The following is an 18,562-nucleotide window of genomic DNA, read 5'->3' as shown; positions in this document are numbered from 1 at the left end:
TCTAGTAAACACTTCCTTACTTCCCCACTGGTAATCTCAAACTCTTCCAGTGGTTCCTGGTTAGCTATTCCCTCACTTACCTCTGGAATTTCTCCTTGTTCTAAGGTGAAGACCTCCTGGAATTTCTTATTCAATTCCTCACACACTTCCTTGTCATTTGTAGTGAATCCTTCCGCCCCTATCCTTAATCTCATAACCTGTTCCTTTACTGTTGTTTTTCTCCTAATGTGGCTATGCAACAATTTAGGCTGAGTCTTTGCCTTGCTTGCGATGTCATTTTCGTATTGTCTTTCTGCCTCTCTTCTCATCCTGACATATTCATTCCTGGCATTCTGGTATCTTTCTCTGCTCTCCAGTGTCCTGTTATTCCTATAGTTTCTCCATGCCCTTTTACTTTGCTGCTTAGCTAGCCTACATCTTTGATTAAACCATGGGTTTCTCATCTTCATTTCTCTGTTTTCCTTTTGGACTGGGACAAACTTGTTTGCTGCGTCCTTGCACTTCTGCGTGATGTAATCCATCATATCTTGGGCCGTCTTTCCCCTGAGCTCTGTTTCCCATGCTATATCTGTTAGGAATTTTCTTATCCCCTCATAGTTTCCCTTTCGGTATGCTAACCTTTTGGTTTCGGTATCCCTCCTCGAGTTCAATAACCCTTCTTCAATCAAGTACTCAAACACCAGTACACTGTGGTCGCTCATTCCTACTGGGTCCTCAAAACCGATTTCTCTTATGTCGGAGTCGTTCAGAGTGAAGACTAGGTCGAGTCTCGCTGGTTCGTCATTGCCTCTCATCCTTGTGGGTTCTCCGACATGCTGCGTTAAAAAGTTGCTTGTCACCACCTCCAATAGTTTGGCTCTCCACGTATCCTCGCCTCCATGCGGTTCCTTGTTCTCCCAGTCAATCTTTCCGTGATTGAAGTCGCCCATGATGAGCAGGTGGGATCTATTTCTACAGGCAGCAGAGGCTGCCCTCTCAATTATAGTGTTAACTGCCTTGTTGTTGTTTTCATACTCTTGACTGGGTCTCCTGTCATTTGGTGGAGGGTTGTATATTACTGCTACTACTATTCTTGGTCCTCCCATTGTTATGGTGCCTGCTATGTAGTCTCTGAACTCCTCACAGCCCGGGATGGCCATCTCCTTAAAACTCCATTCCCTTCTCATGAGTAGGGCCACTCCGCCTCCTCCTCTACCTTCCCTCTCTTTCCTTATTACTGTATACTCCTGGGGAAACACGGCATTCGTTATGATTCCAGAGAGTTTTGTTTCAGTGAGTCCGATTACATCTGGGTTAACTTCTTGTGCTCTTTCCCTTAGTTCACTTGTCTTGCTTGTGATCCCATCTATGTTCGAGTACATCACCCTGAAACTGACTCTCTTCTGCTTCTTTTCTGGGGGGGACCTTTGGGATCTGGGGTGAGTGGGAGCTGGGGGGACCTGGCACGGGGGGATTGGTGGAGGAGGGAGGGCTTGGGGTGGTGGGGGAGAGGGGGAGGGTACAGGGGGTGGATAAGAGGGGGAGGGTACAGGGGGTGGATAAGAGGGGGAGGGTACAGGGGGTGGATAAGAGGGGGAGGGTACAGGGGGTGGGTAAGAGAGGGAGGGTTGGGGAAGCATGGGGGGAGGAGAGGCTGTGGGGGATAGGGGAGATGGGGGGGCTTGGGGGAAGAGAAAAGGGTGGAGGGCTTGGGGGGCGTGGGGGAAAAGGGAGGGCTGAGGTGGGTGAGGAAGAGGGGAGGGTTGTGTGGGTGTGTGTGTGTGTGTGTGTGTGTGTGTGTGTGTGTGTGTGTGTGTGTGTGTGTGTGTGTGTGTGTGTGTGTGTGTGTGTGTGTGTGTGTGTGTGTGTATGTGTGTGTGTGTGTGTACTCACCTAGTTGTACTCACCTAGTTGTGTCTGCAGGATCGAGCATTGACTCTTGGATCCCGCCTTTCGAGCATCGGTTGTTTACAGCAATGACTCCTGTCCTATTTCCCTATCATACCTGGTTTTAAAATTATGAATAGTATTTGCTTCCACAACCTGTTCCTGAAGTGCATTCCATTTCCCCACTACTCTCACGCTAAAAGAAAACTTCCTAACATCTCTGTGACTCATCTGAGTTTCAAGCTTCCATCCATGTCCTCTCGTTCTGTTACTATTCCGTGTGAACATTTCGTCTATGTCCACTCTGTCAATTCCTCTGAGTATCTTATACGTTCCTATCATGTCCCCCCTCTCCCTTCTTCTTTCTAGTGTCGTAAGGCACAGTTCCCTCAGGCGCTCTTCATACCCCATCCCTCGTAGCTCTGGGACGAGTCTCGTTGCAAACCTCTGAACCTTTTCCAGTTTCATTATATGCTTCTTCAGATGGGGACTCCATGATGAGGCGGCATACTCTAAGACTGGCCTTACGTAGGCAGTGTAAAGCGCCCTAAATGCCTCCTTACTTAGGTTTCTGAATGATGTTCTAACTTTTGCCAGTGTAGAGTACGCTGCTGTCGTTATCCTATTAATATGTGCCTCAGGAGATAGATTGTGTGTGTGTGTGTGTGTGTGTGTGTGTGTGTGTGTGTGTGTGTGTGTGTGTGTGTGTGTGTGTGTGTGTGTGTGTGTGTGTGTGTGTGTGTGTGTGTGTGTGTGTGTGTGTGCGTGTGTGTGTGTGTGTGTGTGTGTGTGTGTGTGTGTGTGTGCAGTAATCTCATCGATCTGTTTCCTCTTGTGTTTATCTGTCTATATACATGTACTCCTTCTTAAATTTCTTTAGTTGTATTTATTTACTGCATTTATAATTAATAGTTATTATAACATTATCGTACACCAAAGCCTCTTTTAGAGATGAACAAATATATTTGATATATACAAAAGCCATAAGACTTATTATCGCCGTCAAATATGGCGCCACTAAGCTGTGTCCATCCTTAAGTAATTATAAATAGAAGGCAACAAGCCAGGAAGACTGCACTCACCTAGTTGTGCTTGCGGGGGGTTGAACTCTGGCTCTTTGGTCACTCTTAGACTGTGTAGCACTATCAGTGTCTCTGGACGTTGTTATTGTTGTTTTCGATTCAGCTAATCGGAACAAAAAGTTGCAAATAGCACGGGCTATGGTGAGCCCGTAGTGCAGGCGATGAGTCACAATAACGTGGCTAAAGTATGATGACCAGACCACACACTAGAATGTGAAGGGACGACGACGTTTCGGTCCGTCCTGGACCATTCTCAAGTCGATTGTGATGAGGAAGTAGAGACAGGCAATAAATAGGCACGAGAGATGAAGAGCAAAGTAAGGAGTAGTAGAGGGGCTAGTAGTGAGCTAGTAGAGCCCGTAGTGGCCTTACCTGGCACAGGAGCGGGGCTGTAACTGTGTCGCTGGATATCCACATATCCAAAGGGCGCTAAATATCACCGAGGATAACAATACGAGAACTAAGTGACATATGGCGAGCGATATCAACGTATCGGGTTCACCAAGGATTCTGTTGAGTGGCCCAAATGACCCCGAGGGATATTGGAAAAACAAGACATACGAACGGCTTGATAATCGGGGCATTCCACAAGCAGGCGCACGACTGTAAGTGGGACAATCTAGTTTGGATAGTAAGAAGCGGTATGGCGCTCCATTAAGTGCCCGTGAGTCAAGTATGTATGGTCAATATGTAACCTAACCAGAGCAGTTTCCCACCGTCTACTAGGTGGAAATAATAATTGTATAACTATTATTTAGTACCACAGACGTGGCCACATATTTACAATGACCACCAGCATATACATTTCCTTCTGTCCTCCATGGACAGGGTTAGAGATGTGTTAAACATATAGTTCAGAGATTTATCGAACAATCAACGGTCTATTACAGTGACAGCTGAGGAAGGCTAAGGGGACAGCGTACCATTAAGAGTGTGCAGTTTGTTACCCATAACACCAGACCAACGACCCTGCCAACTCTCCCAGATTCAGGAATGAATGACTGGATAGAAATGTGAATAAAGATTTTTTTTTAAATAGGACATGTGCAGATGGCCTCCTTAGCGGCAGGGTCATCAAAAACATCTTTATTTTCCATACGTTGTATTTATAAACATTATATTTTTTTTATAAAGATAAAGTTCATTACACAATATGATTTTAACACTCATCCATAAATTAAGATTTTCGACGCTTCGGCCGTTTCCCAAGCGCTTTTGTTAATGTTTTCGTACGATGTAATTAATAACGGTATTTTGTACATATAAATTAATACTCATACAATATATCTTTGTATATAATTACTTCAAAGTTACGCTAGGTTATAAGACCATAAGAATGGCTAATAGGCAGAAGGCCTATTAGCACATACGAGGCAGCTCCTATTTATACCCACACCAATCTCATTTATTTCTATGTCAAACCTACGCTTGAAACAATCATAGGATCCTATCTCTACCATGCCCCATAAGAACATAAGAACGCTTAGGTTATGCGTTTTAGTTCTCTGTTTTAAGGAAGCTATCCTCAGTATAAGTTTGTTCCAGCTGCCACAGACACATCAGTTCTAAAGTTCTGTTTACATATCATCGGTATTTAATATTTAAGAGTTAATATAATTATATATTTGAATTTTGTGTATTGTTATATCTAAGTTAAGTTAGATGTATTGATTTATGTTGGATGGGTTGAGATATCGAAGCTCCAATACACTCAAATCCCAAGTTCAAAATTGAACTTGGGATTTGTGTGTGTATTTGAACTTGGGTGTTTCATCCCCCAAGTTCAAACACCTTGCCAATTTTAAACTTTTGGTATACATCTCTTTTACCCCCGTGGTATGTGTATGGGTGGCCCTGTACCCCGGGGTATGTGTATGGGTGGCCCTGTACCCCCGTGGTATGTGTATGGGTGGCCCCTTACCCCGGGGTAAGTGTATGGGTGGCCCTGTACCCCCGTGGTATGTGTATGGGTGGCCCCTTACCCCGGGGTATGTGTATGGGTGGCCCTGTACCCCCGTGGTATGTGTATGGGTGGCCCTGTACCCCCGTGGTATGTGTATGGGTGGCCCTGTACCCCGGGGTATGTGTATGGGTGGCCCTGTACCCCGGGGTATGTGTATGGGTGGCCCTGTACCCCGGGGTATGTGTATGGGTGGCCCTGTACCCCGGGGTATGTGTATGGGTGGCCCTGTACCCCCGTGGTATGTGTATGGGTGGCCCCTTACACCGGGGTATGTGTATGGGTGGCCCTGTACCCCCGTGGTATGTGTATGGGTGGCCCTGTACCCCGGGGTATGTGTATGGGTGGCCCTGTACCCCGGGGTATGTGTATGGGTGGCCCTGTACCCCGGGGTATGTGTATGGGTGGCCCTGTACCCCGGGGTATGTGTATGGGTGGCCCTGTACCCCGGGGTATGTGTATGGGTGGCCCTGTACCCCGGGGTATGTGTATGGGTGGCCCTGTACCCCGGGGTATGTGTATGGGTAGCCCTGTACCCCCGTGGTATGTGTATGGGTGGCCCCTTACCCCGGGGTATGTGTATGGGTGGCCCTGTACCCCCGTGGTATGTGTATAGGTGGCCCTGTACCCCCGTGGTATGTGTATGGGTGGCCCTGTACCCCGGGGTATGTGTATGGGTGGCCCTGCACCCCGGGGTATGTGTATGGGTGGCCCTGTACCCCGGGGTATGTGTATGGGTGGCCCTGTACCCCCGTGGTAGGTGTATGGGTGGCCCTGTACCCCGGTGTATGTGTATGGGTGGCCCTGTACCCCGGGGTATGTGTATGGGTGGCCCTGTACCCCGGGGTATGTGTATGGGTGGCCCTGTACCCCCGTGGTATGTGTATGGGTGGCAAAGTACCCCGGGGTATGTGTATGGGTGGCCCTGTACCCCCGTGGTATGTGTATGGGTGGCCCTGTACCCCCGTGTTATGTGTATGGGTGGCCCTGTACCCCGGGGTATGTGTATGGGTGGCCCTGTACCCCCGTGGTAGGTGTATGGGTGGCCCTGTACCCCGGGGTATGTGTATGGGTGGCCCTGTACCCCGGGGTATGTGTATGGGTGGCCCTGTACCCCCGTGGTAGGTGTATGGGTGGCCCCTTACCCCGTGGTATGTGTATGGGTGGCCCTGTACCCCCGTGGTATGTGTATGGGTGGCCCTGTACCCCCGTGGTATGTGTATGGGTGGCCCTGTACCCCGTGGTATGTGTATGGGTGGCCCTGTACCCCGGGGTATGTGTATGGGTGGCCCTGTACCCCGGGGTATGCGTATGGGTGGCCCTGTACCCCGGGGTATGTGTATGGGTGGCCCCTTACCCCGGGGTATGTGTATGGGTGGCCCTGTACCCCCGTGGTATGTGTATGGGTGGCCCTGTACCCCCGTGGTATGTGTATGGGTGGCCCTGTACCCCCGTGGTATGTGTATGGGTGGCCCTGTACCCAGGGGTATGTGTATGGGTAGCCCTGTACCCCCGTGGTATGTGTATGGGTGGCCCTGTACCCCGGGGTATGTGTATGGGTGGCCCTGTACCCCGAGGTATGTGTATGGGTGGCCCTGTACCCCCGTGGTATGTGTATGGGTGGCCCCTTACCCCGGGGTATGTGTATGGGTGGCCCTGTACCCAGTGGTATGTGTATGGGTGGCCCTGTACCCCCGTGGTATGGGTGGCCCTGTACCCCGGGGTATGTATATGGGTGGTTCTGTACCCCCGGGGTATGTGTATGGGTGGCTCTGTACCCCGTGGTAGGTGTATGGGTGGCTTGCCACCCTTACCCCGTGGTAGGTGTATGGGTGGCCCTGTACCCCCGTGGTATGTGTATGGGTGGCCCTGTACCCCGGGGTATGTGTATGGGTGGCCCTGTACCCAGTGGTAGGTGTATGGGTGGCCCCTTACCCCGTGGTAGGTGTATGGGTGGCCCTGTACACCCTGTACCCCCGTGGTATGTGTATGGGTGGCCCTGTACCCCGGGGTATGTGTATGGGTGGCCCTGTACCCAGTGGTAGGTGTATGGGTGGCCCCTTACCCCGTGGTAGGTGTATGGGTGGCCCTGTACACCCTGTACCCCCGTGGTAGGTGTATGGGTGGCCCTGTACCCCCGGGGTACGTGTATGGGTAGCCCTGTACCCCCGGGGTATGTATATGGGTGGCCCTGTACCCCGGGGTATGTGTATGGGTGGCCCTGTATCACGGGGTAGGTGTATGGGTGGCCCTGTACACCCTGTACCCCCGTGGTAGGTGTATGGGTGGCCCTGTACCCCCGGGGTACGTGTATGGGTAGCCCTGTACCCCCGGGGTACGTGTATGGGTAGCCCTGTACCCCCGGGGTATGTATATGGGTGGCCCTGTACCCCGGGGTATGTGTATGAGTGGCCCTGTATCCCGGGGTAGGTGTATGGGTGGCCCTGTACCCCCGGGGTATGTGTATGGGTGGCCCTGTATCCCGGGGTAGGTGTATGGGTGGCCCTGTACACCCTGTACCCCCGTGGTAGATGTATGGGTGGCCCTGTACCCCCGGGGTACGTGTATGGGTAGCCCTGTACCCCCGGGGTACGTGTATGGGTAGCCCTGTACCCCCGGGGTATGTATATGGGTGGCCCTGTACCCCGGGGTATGTGTATGGGTGGCCCTGTATCCCGGGGTAGGTGTATGGGTGGCCCTGTACCCCCGGGGTAGGTATATGGGTGGCCCTGTACCCCGGGGTATGTGTATGGGTGGCCCTGTACACCCTGTACCCCGGGGTAGGGGCGGCGTGTTGACCAGCAGAGCCCGCTGGAGAGAGACGAAGTGCTCGCTGCCTTCCCTGATTGGCTGCTGTCTTGCTGGGGAATTTATTTGTCTATTAAACTGACTCGTTGAGCTTCATATTCGGGTTTTTATTATTGCGCGCCGCCGCGATTTATAGCCCAAGCGGCCGCGGCGATGACTTCGAACTAATCCAGGTGCGTGTGCTTGTACCACAGTGGTTGGACCGCTTAGGGCGTAGGTGGTTGGACCGCTTAGGGCGTAGGTGGTTGGACCGCTTAGGGCGTAGGTGGTTGGACCGCTTAGGGCGTAGGTGGTTGGACCGCTTAGGGCGTAGGTGGTTGGACCGCTTAGGGCGTAGGTGGTTGGACCGCTTAGGACGATGGTGGTTGGACCGCTTAGGGCATAGGTGGTTGGACCGCTTAGGGCGTTGGTGGTTGGAACGCTTAGGGCGTAGGTGGTTGGACCGTTTAAGGCGTAGGTGGTTGGACCGCTTAGGACGTAAGTGGTTGAACCGTTTAGGGCGTAGGTGGTTGGACCGTTTAAGGCGTAGGTGGTTGGACCGCTTAGGACGTAAGTGGTTGAACCGTTTAAGGCGTAGGTGGTTGGACCGCTGGTTCTGTAAAACTGAATATCCTGTAGCCGCCATGCTGATACCCTCTCTAGCCTATCTCTTCCTTGCATCTTGCTCTATGAGGTGTCTCTATCTCCTCCTCAGTGACTACAGTGCCACTATGCCCAACGTTTAGTTTAGTTCACTTATTATGCACCCCATACCCATCTTGTAGGCGGTAGTGAAAAGGGTTATAGAGGCACATAATGGGCTCAGGGACTGAAACCCTATAATTCATCTAGCTAAGCAAGTTACAATCTTGATGAGCTAGTTTCAAAATTCAGTATTAGTCGTCACATCAACAATGGGCTCGAGATTGATCACAATTACAGGTTCTAAATTAAGCAACTGTCATATGTGGAGAGCTAGTGTCACAGTTGATATGTTTGTCCTGCACACCGCCCCCCATTCAGTGGGCAGCGGTGGATAGGTTACAATCACTTTGTTACTACCTACAGTTAGCAAACTGGGGATATTTGGCTAAAACTTCTCGTAGCAGATCATTTTGAATGAAATATTTACACATTGCTGGAACATTAGTTATAGAATTGTCGTTGAATTCACGTATCTTTTCGCACTCCATCGCAGAGTGACGGAGGGTGTGCGAAAAATTTTGTTGACACAGTTTACATTTGGTCAGGTCTACATCAGCAGATAATGAGAATTCCAAGAAATACTCTTAACCGAGTCTAAGCCGAGCAGTAGTAACATCTAGAAGTCTGCTGATTTTAGTGGATGAACCATAGGAGTGAGGTAGGACAAGGACTGGAGCTACGTGGTGGATGGATAGAGGTCGAGTGTAGTGGTGGAGGGGTGGAGTGTAGTGGTGGAGGGGGGTGTGGAGGGGTAGAGTGTAGTGGTAGGGGGTGGATAGAGTGTGGAGGGGTAAAACTAATCCTGAACTCTTGTTAACTGGTAAAGAACAAGAGGTAAGTGTATGCAGTGTAATCATCTTATAAGGACAGTTACTGATAGTCGCGTGGCCGCCGCTAATGTATTGTCCGTTAAGATAATGCTTTAACTGTGTGTTTTAGAAGAGTCTCTCTGCATCAGTGCGAGTGATTAGCTAATGTACACTTGTGTGGGCGATCAACGCCAGCCCGTCCTCATCCAACCCGTTCTCAGACCAAGTCTATTCCATCCAGCGGTCAACCTCAAAGACGCATTCATCAATTTTAATATGCTGTTCATTCAAAATAAAACTTTTCTGAAATATAAATTAATATTATGACATATTAGCATATTTAGGCACTGGTTAGGTTGGGATAGGTGTTAAGGTTTTGTTGGTGATTATTTGTAGTTGTAGTACGTGGGTGAAGCATTTACAGCTGAGTCCCCACCCGCCCTGGGACGGCCAGTCTGGGCAGCTGGAACCTCTCTCTGGAGTAGCGATCTGTCTATCGCTGTTCTCCTAATGTCTCAATGTACTGTCCCTCATGGTGGACTCCGAAGTTCCACGGGTATTTAAGGGGGGACGCGGGAGCTAAGCTCTGCCTACCAGGAGATAGCCTTTAGCTATCTTCCTACCACACTTAGACAACGGCTTGTTTGACGGGAACACAGCCACCCGTCAACAATTATCAGCTTAGCAGAGAGCAAGGTCATCTGATGCCTGACCTGACCTCTACTCAACGTGTGAACAATTAACACTTGAAAAGGTGTTACTTTTTAATTTTTTTTTGCTAAGGCCGACAGCCTGGCGCCACTAATATTCTGTGTGTGACTCGTTGTATGTGAAGTATTAAATGGAACCATTTACAGTGTTACATCACCAAACAAACCGCAGTTACTGGCCAAGATAATTACCCAATTACTAACACAAGCGACGAAGACAAAGCACAGATTTAGCAACACATTTAAATGTAACTTCCAAATTAAGTTTTACACCCCACCCAGTTGACTGCCACTTGGCAAATATGCTAATTTGGTGAGCATTGTTTGCAAATGTGTACCTGTATAAAGACGTGCATATCCAGTGAAGAAAGATGGGGACGACCACGATGTTAGCCAGAACGACCGGGGGAGAAGGGGGAGGGGAGAAGAACGACAGAGGGAGGCCAGAACGACCGGGGGAGGGAGAGACCAGAACGACGGAGGAGGGGAAGCCAGAACGACCAGGATGGGGGTACCTGAACGACCGAGGGGACCTGAACGGCCTTGTGAATCAACGACTCTCAAGAAAAACGGTTACTGTATGATACATTTTATGTCACGTTGATGTGACTTTTGACATTTTTTAAGGTATAAATAACTGTTTCAAGTGAAAAAAAACGAATGTAGGTTTAGCGCTCTCGCGATATATGGGTATAATGTCGAGATATATGGGTATATTATCGAGATATATGGGTATATTGTCGAGGTATATGGGTATATTGTCGAGGTATATGGGTACATTTGTCGATATAAGGGTATATTGTCAAGATATATTGGTATACTGTCGCGAAATAATGGTACATGGACGCGAAAGGTGGATATGCTGTCAAGATAAAATGGTATTTTATCACGTTATATGGAAATATTGGCAAGCTTAATTTTAAATGCATCGTTTGTATACAGACTTTTAAAAAAACTATACTTAATATATTTTCTGGGGATATTAGAAATATACATATCTCATTTTCATATAACAACCCGTCCTCAGACCAAGTCCATTCCATCCAGCGGTCGACCCCACAGACGCATTCATAAATTTTAACATGCTGTTAATTCAAAACGCTAATTTTCTCACATATAAATTAATATTATAATATATTAACATATTGTGCATATAAAGAGATTGTATGCAGAGGTCGCCGTGTGTGGGTGTGCACTGTGAGCGCTCCCTCCCTTGACCCAGCTGTGGTGGACTCTGCACCGGGGGCGAGGCCCCCTGGCTGTTAGGAGTTTTGGGGGGTAGAAATAGCCTAAGCTACTCTATCCCTCTGAGATGTATTTCTTTCTTGTCTCAATAAACATACTTGAACTTGAACTTGTTAGGAGTTGGAGCGATGGGGACCCCCCTTCCTCATATGTATATGAGGTGTGTATATGTTCGGACAACCTGATCACACCATAATCAGATCATGGTGTGTACATGGTAAGTGTGTACATGGTGTACACGTTAAGTGTGTAGATGTGTACATGGTAAGAGAGAACAAGTTTGGTAGCAAGAGAAGTGAGAAACAATGCTAAGTCTCACAAAGAAATATGAACATAATATATAAATATAATTTATACATACATTGCTCTAATGACAAATAATTAATTTTTATATTGATATATAAATTATCGAATCTTGAAAAACAAGATGATGCAATCATGAAGAACAAGATGATGTACATAAATTATCCATGTACTATTCTGCGATGTAGTCCTCAAGCAACTTTATTACTATGCTTAAACACTGTTGATAAATTCATGCGCAAGAAACAATGGAAAAATATGAAGTGTTAGAGGATGCAGAAACTGGATATTTTAACTGAAGGCTTCGCTAAGTTACAACCTAAGTATAAAAAATGTTCAGAGCCCCGAGGTCGTCCTTCACAGGGTACTGACCCAGGGGCTCCAATGGCACGTTAGCGTTCTGATCACCGCCAGATAACTGTACAAAAAAAATGTAAATTATTTGCATTTCAATGTTAATAAAAAGTAACAAAACATATGGGATAGATTTCACTGTGGATGAAGCTCTTTATAGCCTTTGATTAGTCGGTATGGCGGAGGCCTCCCATATTGAAGGTCAGCTTTCGATTCCCGATTATCCAAGTGGTTTGGCACGCGTTACTTCTCTCCGTTCTATTCCAGCTCCTCGTCCACCCTTCCACGGGCTAACCATAGCTCGTGCTTCTTGCCCCGCTCCTGTGCCAGGTAAGTCCACAACGGGCTCACCAAAACCCGTGCTACTTGGAACTTGTTCCGAGTAGCTGAATCTATAACAACATCCTCGTCCACATAACCCTTCCAAGAGCTATATAGTCATAATGGCTTTTTGCAAGATCGGTGATCAATCCCCGAGGGTCCAAATGGTTCCTTTCCTCTATCTTCCCCATACCCCCCAAGCTCCATGTCCTCACATAGCTTCCAAGTTCTAGTCTTGCTGCTTGAGCGCTTGCTCCTCACACTTACCTTACCGGTAACTACGGGGCCCGTCTTACACCGTGGCAGACAACGGTGCAACTCCCACAACTCAACACAAGCCCGAGGTGAAGGTTGATTGATGAAGATTAAGCCACTCAAGAGGTGGCACGGGCATGAATAACCCGTAAGGTGAAGGTTGTGGCGCCGCGCCCTAGGTACTCTTCCCCATCACCTCTCACCTAATACGTCTACAACCCCCTGACACTAGACACGTCTACAACCCCCTGACACCAGACACGTCTACAACCCCCTGACACCAGACACGTCTACAACCCCCTGACACCAGACACGTCTACAACCCCCTGACACCAGACACGTCTACAACCCCCTGACACTAGACACGTCTACAACCCCCTGACACCAGACACGTCTACAACCCCCTGACACCAGTCACGTCTACAACCCCCCTGACACCAGACACGTCTACATCCCCCTGACACCAGACACGTCTACAACCTCTGACACCAGACACGTCTACAACCCCCTGACACCAGACACGTCTACAACCCCCCTGACACCAGACACGTCTACATCCCCCTGACACCAGACACGTCTACAACCCCCTGACACCAGACACGTCTACAACCCCCTGACACCAGACACGTCTACAACCCCCCTGACACCAGACACGTCTACATCCCCCTGACACCAGACACGTCTACAACCCCCTGACACCAGACACGTCTACAACCCCCTGACACCAGACACGTCTACAACCCCCCTGACACCAGACACGTCTACATCCCCCTGACACCAGACACGTCTACAACCCCCTGACACCAGACACGTCTACAACCCCCTGACACCAGACACGTCTACAACCCCCCTGACACCAGACACGTCTACATCCCCCTGACACCAGACACGTCTACAACCCCCTGACACCAGACACGTCTACAACCCCGTGACACCAGACACGTCTACAACCCCCTGACACCAGACACCTCCCCCAGCCACCTGGCAGGGGGCGCCGCTGCCTTACCTCACCCATCGGGGCAAAACAGCTCACAATAATTATGTGGACATCAATTCCCGCCATAACAACACCACGAACTACACAACCAGTTCCTGCTAATTAGCCCTGATTGCCGGTAACGCAAAGTAAGGGTAATGAGCGGTGTCTAATGCAGGTTAGGTGAAGATTGGCAGTCTCGGTGGGAATAAGTAGGCCAGATGAAGGTTTATTTGTCTCTAACACACACACGCCCCACCTGGCCACTACTGCCGCCCAAAGAATCCAATAATTTTAAGCTGTAAAGTACGAGATATATCCGAAGGGACTAAAAAGCACGGGGCATGGGAGTTCAATTTTTCTAATTCTTATAATAGTAATATTTGCTCCTCTTAAGTGATATCATAGTAAGTTATTTCCAGAAAACGGCACCAAGCCTATAGGACTACATGGCGCCGCCTGTGTCGCGAGATATTCTAAGGACGCTAAAATTAATTCAGGACGTCAATATGAGAATAAAAGGAGATAATGTGACCGACATTCACTTTAGGGTCAAGTGGCCCAGAGGGACACCTGGAAAGCAAGGCGTACGAGCAGCCTGGGCTGAATCATGACACTGGACCAAGCGGTGCGCCACTATACGTGGGACAATGCAGTTCGGACAATAAGGAGTAGTTCTTTAATACATTACATGGTCAGCCGTTTCCCACCGCCTATTACTGTGGTAGGAGGAAGGCCGTGGGGATGGACCACCTTCCAGGGTGAACACTTTGTTACTCGTAATGACAGCTCATCAACCTTGCCGTCGGTTGCGCATTGAGGAATGAATGAGTATAAAGTCGAATAAATGAATCAATTTACAGGAAATGGGGCAGGCATGAATAACCTTAGTAGCAATGTCCTTAAGTTCATCCGAGGTAATTTCAATATGGCCTGGTTCTTACCAGAATTTGTCTGTCTTAATTTTCCTGAAAATAAGAAACAGACCGTAATTGATTTCGGCGACCACAGGCTGTTTATGACTCCAGAGCTACGAGGGCGCTGTGAAAGTCAACCACAATAACGACGGAACCTTGACACATACAAAGTAGCCGGTGATGAGATTACCAGATTGCATGAAAACCTGCCGTGAAGATTCGAGTTTCAGGGAGCAGGTGGCACAATAGTTTGGCCAGGGATAGCAGTGAAGTACCCTTCACTGTTGGCAGACTTTGACCCATCTGTGAACAGAGTAAGAGTGTGTAATGACAAGAATTTTGTTCAAGGAAATGACATTTCATAACAGTAGTGAGGGAAGAAGAGGAGGAGGTGGGGGGGGGGGGGAAGGCCTTCACCATGCGAGGCAGTCTTAAACAAATTCCAGAGTAGGAGTCTCCACGGCCGCAAGGTGGGCACAACACGAGGGGAGATAGATACTGCAAGACAGTACAGAGAGAATCATGCAATGGCCATCCTGGTAGTAATAGGAAGGCAGTGAAAGGCAACAGGGTGCTCCAGATGGGGAGTATTCAGAGCACGGCATAAGTGGGAATGGGAGTGTTGAGGGACTGTGTAAAGTGTAGAGGGCAGTAGTGATCACGACCGACCATCCTGTACAGATGGAACGCCAGTTTCAACATATTAGCTCTGGAAAGGGGATGAACGAAATGCACCAGAGCTGAGGCATAATCCCATAGGATGCAAAGCATTGAGGCGATGTAGTCAAGAGAAAAGTAGAATAATAATCAAGTTTAGACAGTACAAAGGAGTGCATATGGAGGAGTGTGCGTCTATATGGTCCCCCAGGAAGTATGGGATAAGACTTCAAGTAAGGTTAGGGGCCTTAGAGCATTCAGATCGGAGGTGAGAGATAAGGAGTAACCAAGACAAAGTTGTCAAAGATCAATCCCACGAGTCTAGCAGAATCCTTTTACATAAGTGGGGATTTCCATAGAGAAACAAGGGGGAAGAGGTATGGCACTCTGCTGAGTAAAAGTCAGAGCAAGTCATACTTGAAGGGAATGATGAGCCATGATTGATCGCGACAACGATTTTTGCTGCATACAACGCCAACTCTTACCTTACGATCAATAGCTTGTAGTCTATTGATCACAAGTTGGAGTCGGCGTTGTATGCAGAAATCGTCGTCGCGACAAAAGAGAGAGAGAGAGAGAGAGAGAGAGAGAGAGAGAGAGAGAGAGAGAGAGAGAGAGAGAGAGAGAGAGAGAGAGAGAGAGAGAGAGAGAGAGAGAGAGAGAGAGAGAGAGAGAGAGAGAGAGAGAGAGAGAGAGAGAGAGAGAGGGAGAGAGAGAGATCATGTACGTAAAGAGCAGTGAACACTCCAATAAGAAAGGAGGCAGGAATATCACTAAGGGCAACCTGAAAGAGTAGTGCTTAAAACATTACTCAGTGTATAATGACTTAACTGGTATTATTATTGCTTTTTCAAGACCTGGAGCTTCCACAGTAATATTATCAACAACTTATTTCAGTAGGTGATAACTATCCATACTATAGGCTAAATGTCAGACAAAATAATAATAACAATAACAAAATAACATAAACAATAATAATAATAATAATAATAATAATAATAATAATAATAATAATAATAATAATAATAATAATAATAATAAATAATAATAATAATAATAATAATAATAATAATAGTAAATGGGAAAGAGAAGGACTGGAAGGTAGTAGAAGACAAGAGCAGCGTAGCCGTAGAGAAGGAGGCGGTGGACAGGTGGCGCCGGATCAACACACACAATTTATTACAGTCTAAGTAACAGTTTCCTTCGTGGATGGTGCAGTTGATGGTGAGGACGAGGATGTGTGTTGATAACATCTAAATGAACCAGACCTGTTCATCAGATCTCAACTCATACCTGTCCAGTGATTGACAGCCCATTAATCCTCTTTATATAATTGGCTTTAAGAGGCGAGTCATCTCCATAAATCCCCCGAGCTTACTACGTATCCAAAATGCTAGCATACAGTTATCTTGAGATGATTTCGGGGCTTTTTAGTGTCCCCGCGGCCCGGTCCTCGACCAGGCCTCCACCCCCAGGAAGCAGCCCGTGACAGCTGACTTAACTCCCAGGTACCTATTTACTGCTAGGTAACAGGGGCATTCAGGGTGAAAGAAACCTTGCCCATTTGTTTCTGCCTCGTGCGGGAATCGAACCCGCGCCACAGAATTACGAGTCCTGCGCGCTATCCACCAGGCTACGAGGTACAGTTCTCATATTTCCCACATAAGAAATAAGAATTAAGGAAACGATAGAAGACTTATTAACCCATACGAGGAGGTTAGCTCATAATTATTTCACACGAATTCATTCATATGTGTCTAGCCAACTCTTGGAACACTCAAGGAATACCAAGTCCATTATATTACTGATAATTTTTGTTCATTGATGAACAACTATATTTCCAAACCAGTATTTACCCAGGTCCTTCCTGAATCTAAAGTTATTCAATTTATATTATTGTTTCGTGTTCTATTATGTGATGATATGTTTAACACTTTATTAATACAGTCTTTGTTATAACCTTACATGCATTCGTACACTTCAATCGTTTCATCTTTCATCGCCTTTCTAGAAAATGTAAATTAAGCTTTGTTAATGTTTCTTTATATGAAACGTTTCCATTTACAGTGTGCACCACTGCCATCCTTCTCTGAAATCATACCGTTAAAGTAATTTACAGTTAGATACACATACTACAGCATCGCCACCAAAACTTTACTACATAAACTAAGTGGGGCTCGACAGGAGCAAGATGACGCTGAAAATTAAAATTTGTTGTTTTATTGCTAATTGTACTAGAAATAACCACTATATTATTAGCCTTATTCTGAACATTCATGCATTAATATTATGGCTTCAGATATTTACTAATCATGACTCAGATCCTTTTTAGAATTCAGATTTCACAATTTCAGCACTATCCAACTGACATCTGGCCACTCTATCATCATTACCTAGCCTTACAGCCCTACACTTGTCAACACTACATCTCCCAATCTTTCGATATTTTTAAGTCTCTCTAGTTCATCTTGAAGCGATTTTCATTTGTTTTCAGAAGTTATTTCCCAGCCCATTTTTTTAATCGTCCACAAGTGTGGAAATACTGAGGACTTGCATTCAATGTTGATAATGTTCAATTCTGTATCTAAATTATGTATACATATATAGATGGTAAACAACAGGTCCCAGGACCGAGCCCTGGGGCACTACACTTAAAACGTTCTCCACTGGCTTATCTTCATGTATACTGTCTTTATTTCCTCTGAAATAACTATGCCATAATCTAACTCAGGATAGTTCCTCATTACCAATAGACTCTACCACTCTAATCTGTGAGACACAGTATGTAAAGCTTTGCTAAGTGTCAAGGGACACTCTCGTAGTCGTTTCTGTTATCAATTGCTGGAAATATATTTGAAAAGAATGAAAGTAAATTTGTTAAACATGAGCGGCAATTAGTAAAAACATGTTGTGAATTTCTTAATTAATGTTTTTTACAACCTGTCCTCAGGCCAGGTTTGTTAAAGCAGCGGCCGTCCCCCAAGATGCATTCATTGATTTTAACGTATTGTATATTAAAAATATATTTTTGTTCTCAAATATAACTTAATATTATAATATATTATAGTTCTGTGTATAGTTAAGCGTAGGGTTAGGTTAGGTGTTTAGGCTCTGTTCGTGATTATTTGTATTTGAAGTATATGGGTGAAGCATTTACAGCGTTCTGAATCGAAAAAGAGCTCGTCAGCCAACCCGTCCTCGACTCAAGTCCATTACATCCAGCGGTCGACCCCACAGACGCATTCATAAATTTTAATATGCTGTTCATTCAAAACGGGAATTTTCTCAAGTATAAATTAATATTATAATATATTAGCATATTGTGTATAAATAGGCATAAGTTAGGTTAGGTTAGGTGTTTAGATTCTGTTGGTGATTATTTGTATTTGTAGTACGTGGGTGAAGCATTTACAGCGTTGTGGTTCGAACAAAATTCGTCAGTGAAGCACTTGTTCCGGATATGTTCGAACGTCAGCAGTTGTGAGTCGTGTGTAAATCGCTTTTCATTCATAAATAGGGGGTTTGGCGGGTGCATGGAATCACTTTTGGATCTTTGTTTGGAGGACGGGCTGCGTCAGCGCAGCCCATCCTCCAAACAAAGACAAAAAAAGGATT

The 18,562-nt window shown here is 46.9% G+C and overlaps 2 protein-coding genes across 2 annotated transcripts in view; one reads left to right on the top strand and one right to left on the bottom strand.

Moving 5' to 3' along the window:
• LOC138362985 (adhesive plaque matrix protein-like) overlaps nucleotides 1-18,562 on the top strand; it is a 160,371-nt gene that overhangs the window by 29,173 nt on the left and 112,636 nt on the right. The window lies entirely within an intron of this gene.
• Nucleotides 7,810-8,376, bottom strand: LOC138363120 (hepatitis A virus cellular receptor 1-like). Its single transcript, XM_069322110.1, has one exon. It carries the CDS (start codon nucleotides 8,374-8,376, stop codon nucleotides 7,810-7,812), a length of 567 nt encoding a protein of 188 aa, XP_069178211.1.

This window comes from Procambarus clarkii, chromosome 10 (assembly GCF_040958095.1).
Source record: "Procambarus clarkii isolate CNS0578487 chromosome 10, FALCON_Pclarkii_2.0, whole genome shotgun sequence".
In the NCBI taxonomy this organism is placed as follows: domain Eukaryota; kingdom Metazoa; phylum Arthropoda; class Malacostraca; order Decapoda; family Cambaridae; genus Procambarus; species Procambarus clarkii.
This window is presented reverse-complemented; position numbering and strand designations above follow the sequence as displayed.